Below are 17,305 nucleotides of genomic sequence, written 5' to 3'. Positions count from 1 at the left end.
TGACGTCACGCTGATTCCTTGTATAGCTGTGCTCATCATGTTGTCATGGTGACGTCACGCTGATTCCTTGTATAGCTGTGCTCATCATGTTGTCATGGTGACGTCACGCTGATTCCTTGTATAGCTGTGCTCATCATGTTGTCATGGTGATGTCACGCTGATTCCTTGTATAGCTGTGCTCATCGGCAAACCAACGTCCTTGATGAAAGCAGAATCCACTACACTGAAAACGCTGCTAATACTGTACACTGCTGGTTAATTCATCCTACTGTACTTATGTATTCTACCTATTGTTTAACTTTACTTAATTATTCACTTACCTTATGGTCTTATTTTTGAAATTCACTTGCTTTACTTACTCCTTGTATTTGTTTAATCATTTTTATTACTATTTTTGTTCCTCGTTTACTTATTTACTTACTGTATTTCACTTATCTTCTTTAGTTGCTTACATTGTTTCAATCATGAGAGGCCAGTCGGTAAGATTTAACAAGCGGCTTTATTTAGCGTATGACTCCCTTGGCAGTTGGCGCTCCTTTTGAGGTGAGAGGAGGGCACCTGAATAGGCTAGGATAGGTAATCCCCCCCCCCCCTCCGTGGGGAATTCTTTGGGAGTCAAGACTCGTTGGTGGTGGACCAGGGAGGTGGATGGGGCGAAACGACGGCTTCAGAGGGGATGATGAACAGCCGTGATGCCAGCTGCTGCTATGATCCGCCAGAGAGGGAGGTGACGTAGAACCCTCGCTATATGTACTAGGATGAACTGACGTCATAACTGATGTCATACTTACACTTGACTGACGTCACGGGCTGATCAGGTTATGCAGATATGGCGGCCTTCTGATTGAAATTTGGTATGAAACCTCACTTCTTTCTTCCTTACTATTTGCTCAGCTCACATTTGAGCAGCTCACAAAAAATGCCATCCGTTCTACAAAATGTAGAACTTGTCTCAAACGGTTCCACTTTGCCGATGAAGGAACTGGGCGCAGCACTTTTTCCACAGAGGCCGCTTTCTGTCCGCCTTGCAGCCACTCCCCATTGCTTTTAAAGTGAAAAAGGCGGTTGTGAAAGAAAAAAGGCAAAACTAGTGTGAACACACCCTAAGGATGCAGTTTGGCTACGATACTGTACATACTGATGCTATACAACAACCACAGCCAAGCATCTCTAAACACCACAATTATCTGCAATTAGGCATTTTATATCTTTTTTTTTTGCTCGTTTACCTCTGCAATAACTCTTAAATAAACAATCCATCATCTAAGTAATATGACTTATTGCGCAATGACTCATTTGTGCTGAATGTGCCTCGTCGTGCTCGGTGAGACCATGAGACCGCGATTTAGAGTCAATTTATTGAATACATCTTCACTACTCCGCTCACTCCCAGCCATTTGGGTCCTATACTGCTCAGTGCTGTTCTGGGCTGTGATGAAACCAGCACTGCAGCCACAGCCAAGGTCTATTAAGCAGCCACACTGTGGTGGAGTTCAAGCCACAGGGCTGAGGTTATGATCCCCCCTCAGTAGGAGGGAGGGAGAGGTGGATGGGGGGTGAGGCGGAGGGAGGGGTGGAGAGAGGGAATGGAGGATAGAGGTGACCAAGGGAGGAAATAAGAGACGGGTGGACAGTGAGAACGGACGGGTGGTTATGGTGAGGTAGAGGTCGAGGTGAAAGAGAGGGTGTGAGACGGAAGGGTGGTTATAAGAGGGAGCAGGCTAGAAGAGGGGAGGCATGGAGGTGGAGTATAAGGAGGACAGGGAGACCATTGAGAAAGGGGTGGAAAGACTTGATAGAAAGTAGAGAGAGCAAAAAGAGATAAAGCAGTAAAGGTGAAGAGAGGCTGTCAGTCAGTCTGACTTGATCCAATGAGAAATAAAAGATTCTGTAATCACTGTTCAAAAACTGGCCCACCATTAAAGGGCACCTGGTGAATAATGCTTAGCAACTGTTTGGGCCCTATCTTGGTACAGGCCATATCCCCTATTTGCGCTTGTGCACCCGAGTTTTGCAACCCTGCTCGGCCGGCGCTAAACGCATCCCCACCTCACGGGAGCATATTGTAATGATTTATACAGAAATGTAACTGTTTAAAAGTGATATAATTGTCTGGGTAGACGTGACCTCCCTGTTATCGACGTTAAAATAGCCGCGAAATATGGTGGCAATGCAATCCTCGGCTCCTACCCTCACACCGCACATGCATTCACATCACCCCCCCCCCCCCCACACACACACACACACACACACACACACACACACCTTTACATGCATTCACATCACCCCACCCCCCCTCCTCACACACACACACACACACACACACACACACACACACACACAGGCCACAAATCACAGAATGTTGTAAAAGTGCAGCAAATTAGAGCTGTTTTATTTGCATTGTTCACAGGGAATGATGGAGGGAGTAGTGTGTGCCAAGCTGTAGATCTGGTGTAACAGAATTGTGTGTGTGTGTGTGTGTGTGTGTGTGTGTGTGTGTGTGTGTGTGTGTGTGTGTGTGTGTGTGTGTGCGTGTGCGTGCATATGTGCGTGTGCGAGAGAGAGAGAAGAGAAATGACAAGACACAGAGAGAGAGAGAGATTGAGAGAGATTGTTCTGTCATTGCCATTAAGGGACTGGAATGCTAGGCCAAGCAATAAGCAATCAGGCCCTGTCAGAGGTGACACACACACGCGCACACACACACACACACACACACACACACACACACACACACACACACACACACACACACACACACACACACTTGTGCCTCAGGGCCTGAAACAGAAGACCTGCCCTCGTCCAAAGCTCCATTAAACTGCTGGAAGTCCTGCTGGAGCTGAAGCGTCCTCCTGTCGTCATGCCGGGACATTCCACGGCACGCCAGGGACCCGCCGCTAAGCCTCCCGGCATGGGACTCATTATTGATAGGATCCTAACGCATGACCTCAGGGCCCACGTATTGTTGGTAAAGAGGATTATTTCAGAGTTAACCAAAACCCAGAGAAAGTCTTGAGTTTCATAGAAATTTATCAAAAGAAAATGTTATTCTTGGCTTTGCGCGACACCACTTTGAACAGCGCAATTGAAACAAACTGTGCCCCTCGCTGCAGTGCAAGGAGCACGCCTGATGCCCACTGGCAGGTCATTAGGACACAGTCTACATGTTGGGGGGGGGGGTCATTAGGACACAGTCTACATGTTGGGGGGGGGACTGGCAGGTCATTAGGACACAGTCTACATGTTGGGGGGGGGGGGGCTGGCAGGTCATTAGGACACAGTCTACATGTTGGGGGGGGGGAGGGTCATTAGGACACAGTCTACATGTTGGGGCGGGGGCTGGCAGGTCATTAGGACACAGTCTACATGTTGGGGGGGGGGGGGCTGGCAGGTCATTAGGACACAGTCTACATGTTGGGGGGGGGGTCATTAGGACACAGTCTACATGTTGGGGGGGGAGGGTCATTAGGACACAGTCTACATGTTGGGGGGGGGGCTGGCAGGTCATTAGGACACAGTCTACATGTTGGGGGGGGGGGGGGCTGGCAGGTCATTAGGACACAGTCTACATGTTGGGGGGGGGGGTCATTAGGACACAGTCTACATGTTGGGGGGGGGGGACTGGCAGGTCATTAGGACACAGTCTACATGTTGGGGGGGGGGACTGGCAGGTCATTAGGACACAGTCTACATGTTGGGGGGGGTCATTAGGACACAGTCTACATGTTGGGGGGGGGGACTGGCAGGTCATTAGGACACAGTCTACATGTTGGGGGGGGGGTCATTAGGACACAGTCTACATGTTGGGGGGGGGGACTGGCAGGTCATTAGGACACAGTCTACATGTTGGGGGGGGGGGACTGGCAGGTCATTAGGACACAGTCTACATGTTGGGGGAGTTGAAGGTGATTCTGGGCAGATTTGTCCTCGTCACTTTCACTCATTGGTTATTACCTTCCATTGATTTCAGTGCTTCATGTCATTGTGTCTTCATATCTTCATATCTTCATATCAGCAGAGTTCACATAGTTTCCACATTAGTCATTCATGCGTCTCTTTTATCGTAATCCTATTGGATTAAGTTTGTGTTGCTCAGTGAAGTTGGATATTGACAAACGAGTGCCAAGTTGACTTTAACACAACAGTTTGCTAGCCTTGATTTTGATTATGTAAGGCCAGCCAGTTGTCTATCCTTTGCTGTGGATGTAAAACTGATGTTTTCTCTTGTTTTGTTCAACACTGTCGGTAGTCAGCAGAGGCTAAGGATTTAAAGTGATAGAAAATCATTGGAATATAGGGAGTCAAAGTGATGGAAATGTTTTGTTGGCCTAGCCTGGTAAACCAGCCGGTCACGTGAACTCACATTTGCAGGGCTTAAAATTCACTTTGCAAACTGGGGGGGGGAATTCCCCCCTTATGTTCTTCAGATAGGGGGAATTCCCCCCTTATGTTCTTCAGATAGGGGGGGATTCCCCCCTTATGTTCTTCAGATAGGGGGGGATTCCCCCCTTATGTTCTTCAGATAGGGGGGATTTATACACTAGATTTTTTCAGCCGATACGATAACAGGAGTATGCAACAGCGGAGTTTCTCGGTGGAAAAAAAACGTTTTCGACGTTCTTTCGAGTGGATTTGACTAGATCTGACGCTGAAGGACTGAAGTCAACCCCTCTTCTTTTTGTCTCTGTGTGTCTCCAGGTGCTGTACTGCTGGTCAGCGTCCAGGGCATAGCGGTCAATGTAGACCCAGTCTTCTGCACATGGCTGCTGCACCAGCCTCACAGAGGGAGCAGCAGGCAACAGCAACAGGTACTACATCCTCTCTTGCTTCCTCAGACCAAATCCGTGTCGATCTCTCTCTGTGTCAATCTCTTTCAGCTTTCTAACACTTGTCTCTCTCACACACCCTCTTGTCTCTGCTTGATATTTTGGTAACACTTTATAATAACTGCACACTATGAAGCTTTAGGTATTAGTAAATTCTACACAAAAGTCCCCAAATAATTTTCTCAACTGAAAAAGGAAACAGACACAACACAAATTGATATAGAAAATATTTATTGAAAGATGCAAAAAATGTATTCAATGTACTACTTTTGAGACTTTCATGAGTCTTGAGGTACTGCTGGAATTGTACTTCAGGTATTGCTAGCATCTCATTTGTAAATGCTTTGTAAGGCATAGATAGTCCTCACCTTAGATGCGGTCAGACAAAATACTTAACTAACTAGACAGTGGTGGGCAGTGGTGGCCCAATGGTTAGAGAAGCGAGCTTGTGACCGAAAGGTCGTCGATTCAATCCCCGGGACCGGCAGGATAAATCTGGGTGGGGAAAGTGAAAAGGCAGCGCTTGCCCCTCCCTCATTACCACCACTGAGGTGCCCTTGAACAAGGCCCCTAACCCCAACTGCTCCAGTGGAGCTGATCAGTGGCCAGCAGATCAGACTGTGGTTGTACTGGTCAGCTTCCAGATATGAATGTGTGTGTGAATGTGAACAGGGCGCTCCTGAAAAAAAGAGCATTGCTCTCAGTGAAACTCCCCCTGTATATATAAAAGGTAAAAAACAACAACAACTAGTAAATGCTTTCTAACTAGGGGTGCACCGATCACGTTTTTTGCCACCGATCACCGATTGCCGATCACCTATGAGAAATATCTGCCCAACCGATCATCGACCGATCACCGATTACCGATCACCGATATATATATATATATATTTATTTATTTATTTTGTAAGCAGCTATAGTAGTCTATTATAGAACAGTTTCCATTTTACATATAGGCCTACATTTCATGCATCAAATTGAAAGTGCAGCACATTTTCTTTTTTTTCTACATCAATATTTTATATTTTGTAGGCTAAAGGAAACCGCCAACATGATTTTTTGTGTGTGAAATAATTGGAGCACAAGACTGTGTTGAACTAAATGGCTAGTAGTTCAGTCCAGTTCCCTCAGTTCAGTTTATAAAAGAACAAAACTCATTCCACTTCGGGATTTCCATGTTACCAGTTCAATGCAGTTCAGTTCACTCAACAAAAATACTCAATTTTCCGGGATTTCCCTGTTACACAAGAAAAATAACTTCGACCCAAGTTAACTATTTTATCGATTAAGCTAAAGCGGCTAAAGCTAACCGGAGCTATTAACGTTAGGAGGATACATGCAAATATGGATCAAACACGGACTTAACAGCATGCAAATGCCTCGGCAGGCGGGAGGACTGGAGGTAACTTCTCTCTGCTGAGTCTGCTCATCACCAGCTGATGTGTGTGATTCAAAGACGCAAGGGGTGTGTTGACAGTCTGGTGTGGTGTGTGGACAAAAAATGTGCCTCGCGACCTGCTTGGAGCACTGTGCCACTACGCTCTATCAGCCACTACTGTAAAACACCCTCCCTCCTCCCACCCTCCCTCGCTCCGGGGGAAAAATGTCGGCGATTGAGCCAGAAACACAGTCTGAATGAAATTGAATGTAACGTTCCCAATTCTATGTATTACATTCTAAAAACTTAACGGCAACATTTTGGAAAGCTAAGCCACACAACTAGCTCGTTGTAATCTAACATCATGCTTCAAAAGATGGAGAACTGGCTGTGTTACGACGATGAGGATGCAAAACATGTAATTTGCATGTTTCGTTCCACCCATGTTTCGTCCGCGCTGCCAAATTCAATGGAATGAAACGAATCTTGTAGCCTTGGACGTAGTGAAGTGTTTTTGATTGATTTGTTCATCGGACTCAAAACGGTCTCCGCTGATAAGACACGGAGATCTCTGTTACAGGCAGGCGCTATGCCTCCTCCTGACCAGTTTTAAACATTAAAACACCTGCGGCTTAGTCCAGTGCAGCTTATATATGTAACAATCATTCAATTTAGCTGCTGCGGCTTATATTCAGGTGCGCCTTATAGTACGGAAAGTGAAAGCAAAGCGTGTGCTTTGCAACACAATGATATAAACGTTAGAGCACAATATGAAAGTTAAACGATGGACATTGAAGACATGAAAATGGGCTGCCTCATGTTTCTCACGTGCAGCATGATCGGCTATGCGATCGGCGACAATAAAGGAATATCGGAAACAGCAGATCACATATTTGAGGTCCAAATCGGCCGATACAGATTGCGTGCCGATCGATCGGTGCACCCCTATTTCTAACTACATGAATTAATCATGAATTGCAGTATTAAGTGTTTATAAAACATTTATTAACAAACCCACTAAGCATTAGTGCATGTCTAAATCATAATATGGATAAATGCATGCATAAATGTACATATAAATAGCAACTTCCACTTTCTAAATGATCTTATGAACCATTGACAACTCCTAAATAACTGGTTTGTAATGGATATAATACTTAATTAAGAAATGGTGAATCCATAATTTATAAAGTATGAAAAAACAACCATTAAACACATAGATTAGCTTATTTATTTTTTATTTTTTTATTTTACAATTTTCAGCACACGGGGAACAAACAGGCTCAGACAAAAAACAACAACATACATACATCATCAACATTCCAATGTTGCCACTAACCAGCCGCACCAAGTGCTTGTGTGCTTGTAAGAGTGGAGAGGGGGACTTCCACTCCTTCCGAATGAGTCTCTTGGCGACAGTTATCCCCTGTGTCAGAGACTGTTGCACAGCCGTAGGGAGGAGCAGAGAGGATTCTGAGCAGCCAAAGATGGCGAGTTCCGCCTCCGGCTGAAGAGTTATTTTATAGGTCTTACAGTACCAATCAAATTTTGGCCCAGAATCCAGATAGCAAAGGGCAAAACCAAAAAGCATGGGATAGTGTACCTTCCAACACCTGACACCTATCACATAGTGGTGAGACAGAGGGGTAGATGTGCAACCTAGACTTGGAGTAATGAAGACGGTGAGTAACTTTAAATTGGATCAGCTGGTGTCTGCTGTTAATTGAGCAGAGTTGGACCACAGACAGACTCCTGTCCCATATAATTTCAGAAAGGACATAGATTAGCTTATTAACAAAAATAAATCATTTTGAACTGTGTTTATTACTTATTTACTAATGCCTTATAAATTATGAATTAAGCATTTGCTAACTAAATAATGCTTCATAGCGTGCAGTAATTATTTTTATTTATTATTTATTTATTTGTTTATTTATTTATTTATTTATTTTTATTCTTGTAGTTTATAGTGATATAGGAATTAAAGCGTGTTCCACTCATTGTAAGTGGCTGTGGATAACAGCATCAGCTACAGTAAATGCCTAAAATGTCTTTCTAGTTCTACCTCCCTCCCTCCCCCCCACCCTTTTCCATGTGTTCTGCTCCCTGTCTTCCATCCAGTCTCTCTCTATTTATTTGACAGGGGTCATGGTGATGCTTATGGACATTGAATGTTCTGTGCCCACGCTCCACACACAAACATACACACACACACACTCAGTCTGATTGCCTGGGATATAGTGCAGGTTCACCCCATAAAGGCGCATAAATATATATAGTCAATGAAAGTATCATATTGTAATACTTTTAATGTTTCTTTTTTCGGCAAGCTGATCTGTTTCATGCCTCCTGCAGTTTGGAAGGGCTGTCGGGCATGTGTGTGTTCATGTATGGGTGAGCCTGTTTGCGTGTGCGTGTGCGTGTGTGTATTAGACGAGGGGAGAGGGAGTTAATTACTGTAGGTAGACTGGGAGCATATATTGGCCCTTGGCCCTGGAGGTCGTTGCTGTACGGGGGTAAGCACATGTTACGAGTTGAACTGCTGCCAGTGTGAAGGAGACACAAGGCTGGCTGCTGTGTGTGTGTGGGTGTGTGTGTGTGTGTGTGTGTGTGTGTGTGTTTGCGTGTGTTTGCGTGTGTTTCTGTGAGGCCCTCCGCCTCATCTTGTCAAGGTCTGGCCGGTTTAGACAAGGCCTGCCTGCTGAAGGCCAGACAACAGGCAGTGAAGGACAGAGGAGATGAGACTGACTGGTTAGGGACAGGAGGAAACAACAGCGGGAGGGGAGGGAGCAGGCAAGGGGATAAAGGAGGGGATGTATCGAGGGAAGGGCAGAGGGAAGAAGGGCGGCAAGAGAAGAGGGGAAGACTATAGAGCAGAGGTTCTCAAATGTTTTTCAGCCAAGGACCCCTTACAAGATAGAAAATATACCGGGGACCCCCTCATTCTGATTTGTGATTTTGGGCTAAGCTTAATTGTTTCCACGGTAGCCTAACATGCTTGACTTTTAAATTGATAGGTTTGTTAGATTAGAATGTAAGACATGAACCATTTTAGATTTAAAGCATATACAATATTTTCGTTGAACTATGAAGCTTTTGCACACACCAAAAAAGTTTGTATTTTTATTTTCCTGAAAACTTTTCACGGACCCCCTGGCAAAGTGCCACGGACCCCTGGGGGTCCCCGGACCCCCATTTGAGAACCACTGCTATAGAGAGCCAAAGTGAAACGTCACTTCCTGCTTTCTCCCTGTACCACCGCTGCAAAAAATATGAATGGCGGTGGACGGAGAATAAGGTTACTTTTTTGATCCCGTTTGAATTGTGCCACGCGGTGCCAACGCTAATTTTGTCAATTTAAAACGTAACTTTGCATGTCAAGAAAGTCGCAGTTTCACTTTGGCTCTCTATAGGGAAAGGGTGGTGAGTACAGAGGGCTCGAAGTGGGGTGCATAAATAGGGCTGGGATATAATTCAATACAGTATTATCGTTGATTGTCTTTCAGTGGAATCATATTGTGATGATATGAAGATTTAATATCATGACACACATTTCTGCTATCTAAATTGATGATGGCAGGAAAATTTAACTTCAAAACTGATAAAATTAGGTATGGTAGGAATATTATTTGAAAATGTCAGTTTTGTTTGACACAACACCTAACATTACCATTCGGTTCAATGAGATGGAGATTCATTTGAATTTTTTTCCAATATATTTATTTTGCTATTTTTATGGATGCACGATAATTATCGGACCGATAAATTATCTTTCAGAAAGAACTGAAAGTGAGATTGAGGGAGGGCAGGGAGGCATACAGGAAAAAACTGGAAAACAAGCTCCAGGAGAACAACACAAGGGGAGTGTGGGCCGGGATGAAAAAGATCACCGGCTTCAAGGCAAAGGGGGAACAGGCTGAGGGAAGCCTGGACAGAGCCAATGAGATGAACATCTTCTTCAATAGGTTCAGCACAGGATCCCCAGCTGCCTCCCGGTCCCCACCCGCACTGACCCCCCACAAGCCTCCCAGCTACTGCTTTTCACCTCCCTGGTGCCCAAAACCACAGCGCCCCGACCACCCACAATGGACTTCAGGGGCGGCTTTAGCTCAGGAGGTAGAGCGGGTCGGCCAATGACGCAAGGGTTGGCGGTTCGATCCCCGCTCCCTCCCAGCTGCTGTCGTTGTGTCCTTGGGCAAGACACTTAACCCTCCTTGCTCCCGATGGTGTGTAGGCACCCTGCGTGGTAGCCTCCCGCCATTGGTGTGTGAATGGGTGAATGTAGACTATCTACTGATTGTAAAGCGCTTTGGATAAAAGCGCTATATAAATGCAGGCCATTTACCATTTACCATTTACTTCAGAACCTTAACATCTCCAACTGAGCCCCCCCGCTTCCTCCACCACCAGACTGTCCGTCTCCAGCAGACAGGTCAAGAGGCAGTTGGAGAAGCTGAAACGGAACAAGGCTGCAGGTCCGGATGGTATCTGCCCCAGGGTCCTGAAGACCTGCGCAGGACAGCTATGTGGGGTCCTACAGCACCTGTTCAACATCAGCCTGAGTCTAGAGAAGGTTTCCGGTGCTGTGGAAGATATGTTTGTTGTTTTTGTTAGCGAGTTTTGTTAGCATTAGCTCGTAGCGCGGCCTACACTTCAGGCTCGTCCGCTTGGCAGACAAACTGCTTGTGACATTTACAGTCTGTGTGTGGCTTGTGATCAAACAGCCCCGCAAAAGCACTTAATACTCACAGAGCTGGCGTAAACTTATAGAAACTAATGGAAACCCCTTTACCCGAAATGAAACATCCAGGGATTGTGTATTTAACTCCAAAAAACAACTTGCTAACGTTAAGCTAACCGCGCTAGCTGGGAGTCCCACTACAAGCCAAAGGGACTTTGGATCTAGCGTTAGCTGATGGACAGAGCCATCTAACAGAGCCAATAATAAGGAAAACAAAGGCGCAGTCGCGCACATTAGGCTACATAAAAAGCATCAGTCAACATCACATAGTGTCTTTTCATTAATCTGGTGGCAGCATTTTTCAGTAAAAAGTGAAACGACACAGATGGTTTATAGTGCCTGCCCCATTCATTGTGCCCAGACTACAATTAACTGAGAACTGGAACCAATGCAAAATTTGGACAGATCAGTAACATGACAATAAGAGTCTAAATTACTATGCCATTTGTCATTGTGTTTTATCTGCAGACTAAGCAGTCATTGGCTCTCCGTTCTATAAAAGCCTTTATTTTTGTATTGACTATAATTGAGTGATACACTTTATTAAAACAATCATTTTATATCAGAAGTTTTCTTTGTTTTGCGTTCACAGTGATGTCAGTTAGATTTGGTTAGGTCAGAGCTATGCTCACTACATCTGCCGTTTTTTAACCCCAGGTGTGCATAAAATACAGGTTAAAAAAAATATATATATATATTTTTTTTTATTATAATAATTATCGGTTATCGGCCAGGAGAAGCAGATATTTATCGGTTATCGTATCGGTTGAAAAAACCCATATCGTGCATCCCTAGCAATTTTCAAAACGTGAAAAACAAAAGGCTCAGACACAGAAAGAAAGAAAAACAAAACAAATATATAAATAATCCACATTCCAATATTACAGCTTGGCACTACCAGCTGCATAAAGTGCTTCTGTGCTTGTAAGAGATGTGCGTGGTCCCACGCAAAGGGTCCATGAGAAGTCAGTTAGGCGAGTTACGTATCGCTATTAAAGTCGAGCTGAACCCAAGAATGACTTTTCTTTTCTTTTAGTTCAAATACCTGGGTATGCAGTGCACCTATTTAATAATGTATGCAAAACAAATCACAACAATCTAATTTCTTTAGTTTTTGACACTTTTTCACATCAAAAGTTCGTTTTTCAAGATTTCATTGATAACAGTAATTTACAGTTTGCTGACGTCACCCTGTACTATCAAATTTCTACTCCATTTCAACCAATCATATCACGACATGCAGCTGTCAATCAAATCTTCATTTCTGGATAATTTTCTCTTCCAAATGAAGTAGAAAATGGCACCTAGTGCCTCTCATCTGGCAGAATTCCTATCCCATAAACTAACTACTAACTTGGCCAATTGTTAGAAACATGATCAAAAAACAAAAACTATAATCTCTAAGAATGCAAAGAAATGTAACTGGCTTGTTAAAATGTGCATTCCAGGAATATCGTATCGTTACAGCAACGATAATGGCGCGCGCATCCGAGAGCTTGGTTGTCAGGGGTTGCACCTCGGAGATTCCAGGCCGACGTGCTGCACTCTCCGCTCGGCAACACGAAGGCAGCTGGCTGCCTGCGGGTCGCTGACATCCACTCCTCCCGTCAAAAGGCTCTTCCCGAGGGGAGCGCCACAACACGACTGAATCCCACTCGATTTGGAGGCGGAACACGCCAGGATTGGCCAAAGCCCAATCCAGTCCCCAGAATTGTCAAATAAAATCATCGACATGATACTATGACCCGCCTCTCAACCTGTCATCTTAGACAAACTATGTTTTCAGTCTGAAACGGACTCATTATGCACATGACAAACAGGTTCAGTTCGACTTTAACCTCGTCCAAGTAGGCCAGAAATGGGTCTCAGATAATTGAGAATTTCCTAAGCGAATTGGACCTCAAGAACCGGAGTCTCTCCATACGTATAACCGAGACCATCTCCATCAGCCACAGCTGAAAAGAAGGTGGAGAGGGGGACTTCCACTCCCTCAGACGTCTCTTGGCGACAGTCATCCCCTGCTTCAGAGACTGTTGCACAGCCGTAGGAAGAAGCAGAGAGGATTCCGAGCAGCCGAAGATGGCGAGTTCCGCCTCCGGCTGAAGGGTTATTTTTAGGGATGCACGATATGGATTTTTAGAGGCGATACGATAACCGATAAATATATTCTTCTTGGCCGATAACCGATACGATATAACCGATAATTATTATAATAAAAATAGAGATATAATTTTTTTTTTCTTTACCTGTATTTTATGCACACCTGGGGTTAAAAAGGGTTAGGGAAGATGTATGGATGTAGTGAGCATAGGTCTGACCTAACCAAATCTAATTGACATCACTGTGAACGCAAAACAAAGAAAACTTCTGATATAATATCATTGTTTTAATATAGTGTATCACTCAATTATAGTCAATACAAAAATAAAGGCTTTTATAGAACGGAAAGCCAAGCTGCTTAGTCTGCAGATAAAACACAATGACAAAAGGCATAGTAATTTAGACTCTTATTGTCATACTGATCTGTTTGATCAAATTTTGCATTGGTTCCAATTCTCAGTGAATTGTAGCCTGGGCCCAATGAATGGGGCAGGCACTATAAACCATCTGTGTCGTTTCACTTTTTACTGAAAAATGCTGCCACCAGATTAAAGAAAAGACACTATGTAATGTTGACTGACTGATGCTTTTTATGTAGCTAATGTGCGCGACTGCACCTTTGTTTTCATTATTGGCTCTGTCCCGCAGCTAATGCTAACTAGCGCGGTTAGCTTAACGTTAGCGAGTGGTTTTTTGGAGTTAAATACACAATCCCTGGATGTTTCATTTCGGGTAAAGGGGTTTCCATTAGTTTCTATAAGTTTACGCCAGCTCTGTGTATTAAGTGCTTTTGTGGGGCTGTTAGATCACAAGCCACAGACTGTAAATGTCACAAGCAGTTTGTCTCCCAAGCAGACGAGCCTGCAGTGACGGGTAGGCCGCGCTACCAGCTAATGCTAACAAAACTCTCTATTCTCTAACAATAACAACAAACATATCCGCTGTATCATCGCCAGCTTTGGTTTAACGTAATGCCAGCTTAGAGGTTTCCCGTCCTCTCGGAACCTGTGTGGGACATGGATTGCAAATTACTGTAGCTTTCTGATCATTCTAAACTGAAAACAGCAACACACTACACACTGGCAGCAGCCATGTTTGCGTCGCAGCTGTGATTTCACGAATGTGCGACAACAAAAAGCTCCGCTTCCGAGGCAAAAACTAAACAGGATTATTATCGGATAATTTATCGGAAAAAGGCCATTATCGGAATAATAAATAATAACGCAAAATGGCCATATCGGCCGATAATTTATCGGTCCGATAATTATCGTGCATCCCTAGTTATTTTATAGGCCTTAGAGTACCAGTCAAATATTTTGGCCCAGAATCCGGATAGTGAAGAACAAAACCAAAAAAGCATGGGACAATAGACCTTATTCACAGCGCGGCCATCTTGGGATGACGTCACCAGCTGGTTGGGAAAGCCAGAGAGGCTCACATCTAAACCCATTGATAACCATGACTGAACATGGAGCAGTAGACCAAAAGTTTGAGTTCTGTCACACCAATTTAATTTGATCACATCGATAAATGGGCAGATAAATGTGTACAGGATTAAAAAAAGGGCTACAGCAACTGGATCAAGTCTTATATCCACGATATTCCAGGAAGCGCAGCCGATGGCCTAAATTGTAAACTGCAGTACACCCTCGCACCACTGAGCACCAAACCGATACATCTGGCGCTGTGGAGCAGTTAAACCCGAAATGACACAGCCGAAGAACCGAGCAAAGTAATGGAAACCTGGTTGACTTGTCAACATGGGTTATAACTGAACATGTTGGACTAGCATATATGAGCTTTACCCAGGATATGAATGAATCGCCAAACCCGAATCTGTGCAGTGACTCGAACATACAAGGCCACTCAACCTGATCGAACGCCTTCTGTGTGTCGAGTGATAAAATCGCTGCACCACTGGTCTTACTATGGTCTGCATATATGGTGTTGAGGAGACATCTGACATTGAAGAAAGAAAACCTACTTGGGATAAACCCTGTCTGGTCAGGATGAATGATGGATGACAAATATTTATTTAGCTGGGTAGCCAGCGTTTTAGTGATTACCTTTCTGTCAAAATTCTGGAGCGCTATTGGTCTATTGCTGGCCAGGTCTCCTTCCTCCTTCCCCTTTTTTAAAATGAGGGGGATGTTAGCTTCATACAATGTTTTAGGGAAGGGGATGAGAGGCATTTGCCGTGGCAGCTCAGCCCCCTCAGTGTGTGTGCTACAGGGACTTAGCTCATATGACATCATCCAGCAGGAATGACTGATGCTCATTTGCTAAGGTACCTGCTTTTTTACAGTATTAAAATGTGGCCAAGCGCATATTTTCCATCAAGTGTACAAGCGGAAATATACAATATCTAGCTTTGTTTCAATTCAATTCAATTCAATTCAAAAAACTTTATTAGTCCCGCAAGGGGCAATTTAAGGCATGAATACTGCAAACAAGCTGTACTTTGTACACATCCAAAAACAATACAAAAAACAAGACAATAAATACAATAAATGGCACTGATAAAGCAAGATCCCTGATTACAATGTATCCAACACCACAAAGGAATATACAGTAGGTGTCAGATCAATACAAATTAAATTCAGTCAATACAATCCAAGTGCATATTAGACTTGTTCAAGGGTTCAAATCAAAAGGTCAAGGTACAGACTTAGTCTAGATAAACTGACCATTTCTTGTACTGTGGCTTTTTAACCATCATGCTTTTTAACCATCATGCATTTCTCTCTACATCAAATAACACATGAACCATCAATCTGCTCACATGGTGTGTCCATACAGTAATGTGAGTGTCATGTGTGTGCTTGAATGTCATGTATATTTAGTAATGAGTGAGGATTTGTATTTCAAACATATGGATCCATGTATATACACTATACACCAGCCTTCTTGCATGTGTTTGCACAGGCTCCACTAGACACTTGTAGAAGTACTGTGTGTTTGTCACAATGTATGTGCATGCTATGAGCTGTATACAGGTTTTGTGCTTCTACTAACAGAGCCGGTTTGAAACTTTCTCTAAGCAGATCCACATAAAACAAGAGCCACATCTGATTTTGCAGGCTGTGTTTTAGTCATACCTACTGTAACAAGTTTGACTCTGACTTTAAGCTACTAACTACTAACCTAAACTTACTCTCCTACAGTGTTTTATCCACCCTACATTATGTTGCAAGGATTTGGGAAGGTTTTGGCATCATAACACAGTCAGTAGCTTCGAATACTAATATAATTTGGGGGCCCATTTTTAATCTTACCACAACCAGCCTTTGGGTCCCTACCCAGTCATTGAAAACACTGCACCAACATGTGTGTGTGTGTGCGTGCATGCGTGCGTGTTTGTGCGTGCACGTGTGCGTGCGTGCACGTGTGTGTGTGCGTGTGTGCGTGCATGCGTGTGTGTGCGAGTGCGTGGGTGTGTGTGTGTGACTGTTTACACAGGCTGCAGTAGGCGGTTGGCCTGTGGCCTTGTGCAGCTGTATCATAGCCTAGTGGTGCTGCTGGCTGATGCTAATGGGGTTTCCTCATTTCAGACCAACCTTCCACTCTTCTGTCTTTTAGCCCCTCGCTGCCAGCTTGTGTGTGTGTGTGTGTGTGTGTGTGTGTGTGTGTGTGTGTGTGTGTGTGTGTGTGTGTGTGTGTGTGTGTGTGTGTGTGTGTTTGGCCTGCCAGCAGCGTGGGAGTCTGCTCAAAACATACAGGGAGCTGTCATTGGTCCTTGTTGCTCTTGGAGGTCTCTGTTGTGTTCCATTTCTTCTTCTCTGGTTCTCTCTCTTTGCCTCCACCTCTCTCTCTCTCTCTCTCTCTCTCTCTCTCTCTCTAAGTGCCTTCTGTCTCCTGACTAACCTAAATCTTTCTTTTGATTCTTGCATTTGACAAATACTATCTCTGGGTCATGTCCTTGCTGACAGGGAACAACAGCCTTATAGTGGTTGAGACCTGCTCTTTCACACGAATGACATGCATGTTAGTCTTGAAGTTCTTTTTCAAAGTTAAAGAAATATTGGTTCCAGAAAATCAGGAAAATAAATTAAAATCAGGTGTTTGTAATTCATAGTTTCTTTGAATGCACATAAAGAAAATGTGCAGTTCATACTTTCAGTATCCTTGCTATGAAAGACTACATTTCCCATGACCTCATGGGTGCTCAGTCATGCTGTGATGTCATTGCAGGCTCCCGGAGCAGTTTCCCTGGCCAAGAGGAGAGAGGACGAGGTGTCTGTGGGGAGCACGCCGTTG

The 17,305-nt window shown here is 44.2% G+C and overlaps 1 protein-coding gene across 1 annotated transcript in view; it reads left to right on the top strand.

Moving 5' to 3' along the window:
• The window catches only part of vps13b (vacuolar protein sorting 13 homolog B), a 661,063-nt gene that overhangs the window by 264,699 nt on the left and 379,059 nt on the right, over positions 1 to 17,305 (top strand). The window contains exons 20-21 of the mRNA XM_083634457.1: positions 4,702 to 4,811; positions 17,240 to 17,305. The exon at positions 17,240 to 17,305 is cut by the window's right edge and continues 67 nt beyond it. Of these exons, the coding sequence (XP_083490583.1) occupies positions 4,702 to 4,811; positions 17,240 to 17,305 (176 nt within the window). The remainder of the gene's footprint in view (positions 1 to 4,701; positions 4,812 to 17,239) is intronic.

This window comes from Poromitra crassiceps (assembly GCF_964638095.1).
Source record: "Poromitra crassiceps genome assembly, chromosome: 1".
Taxonomy (NCBI): domain Eukaryota; kingdom Metazoa; phylum Chordata; class Actinopteri; order Beryciformes; family Melamphaidae; genus Poromitra; species Poromitra crassiceps.
This window is presented reverse-complemented; position numbering and strand designations above follow the sequence as displayed.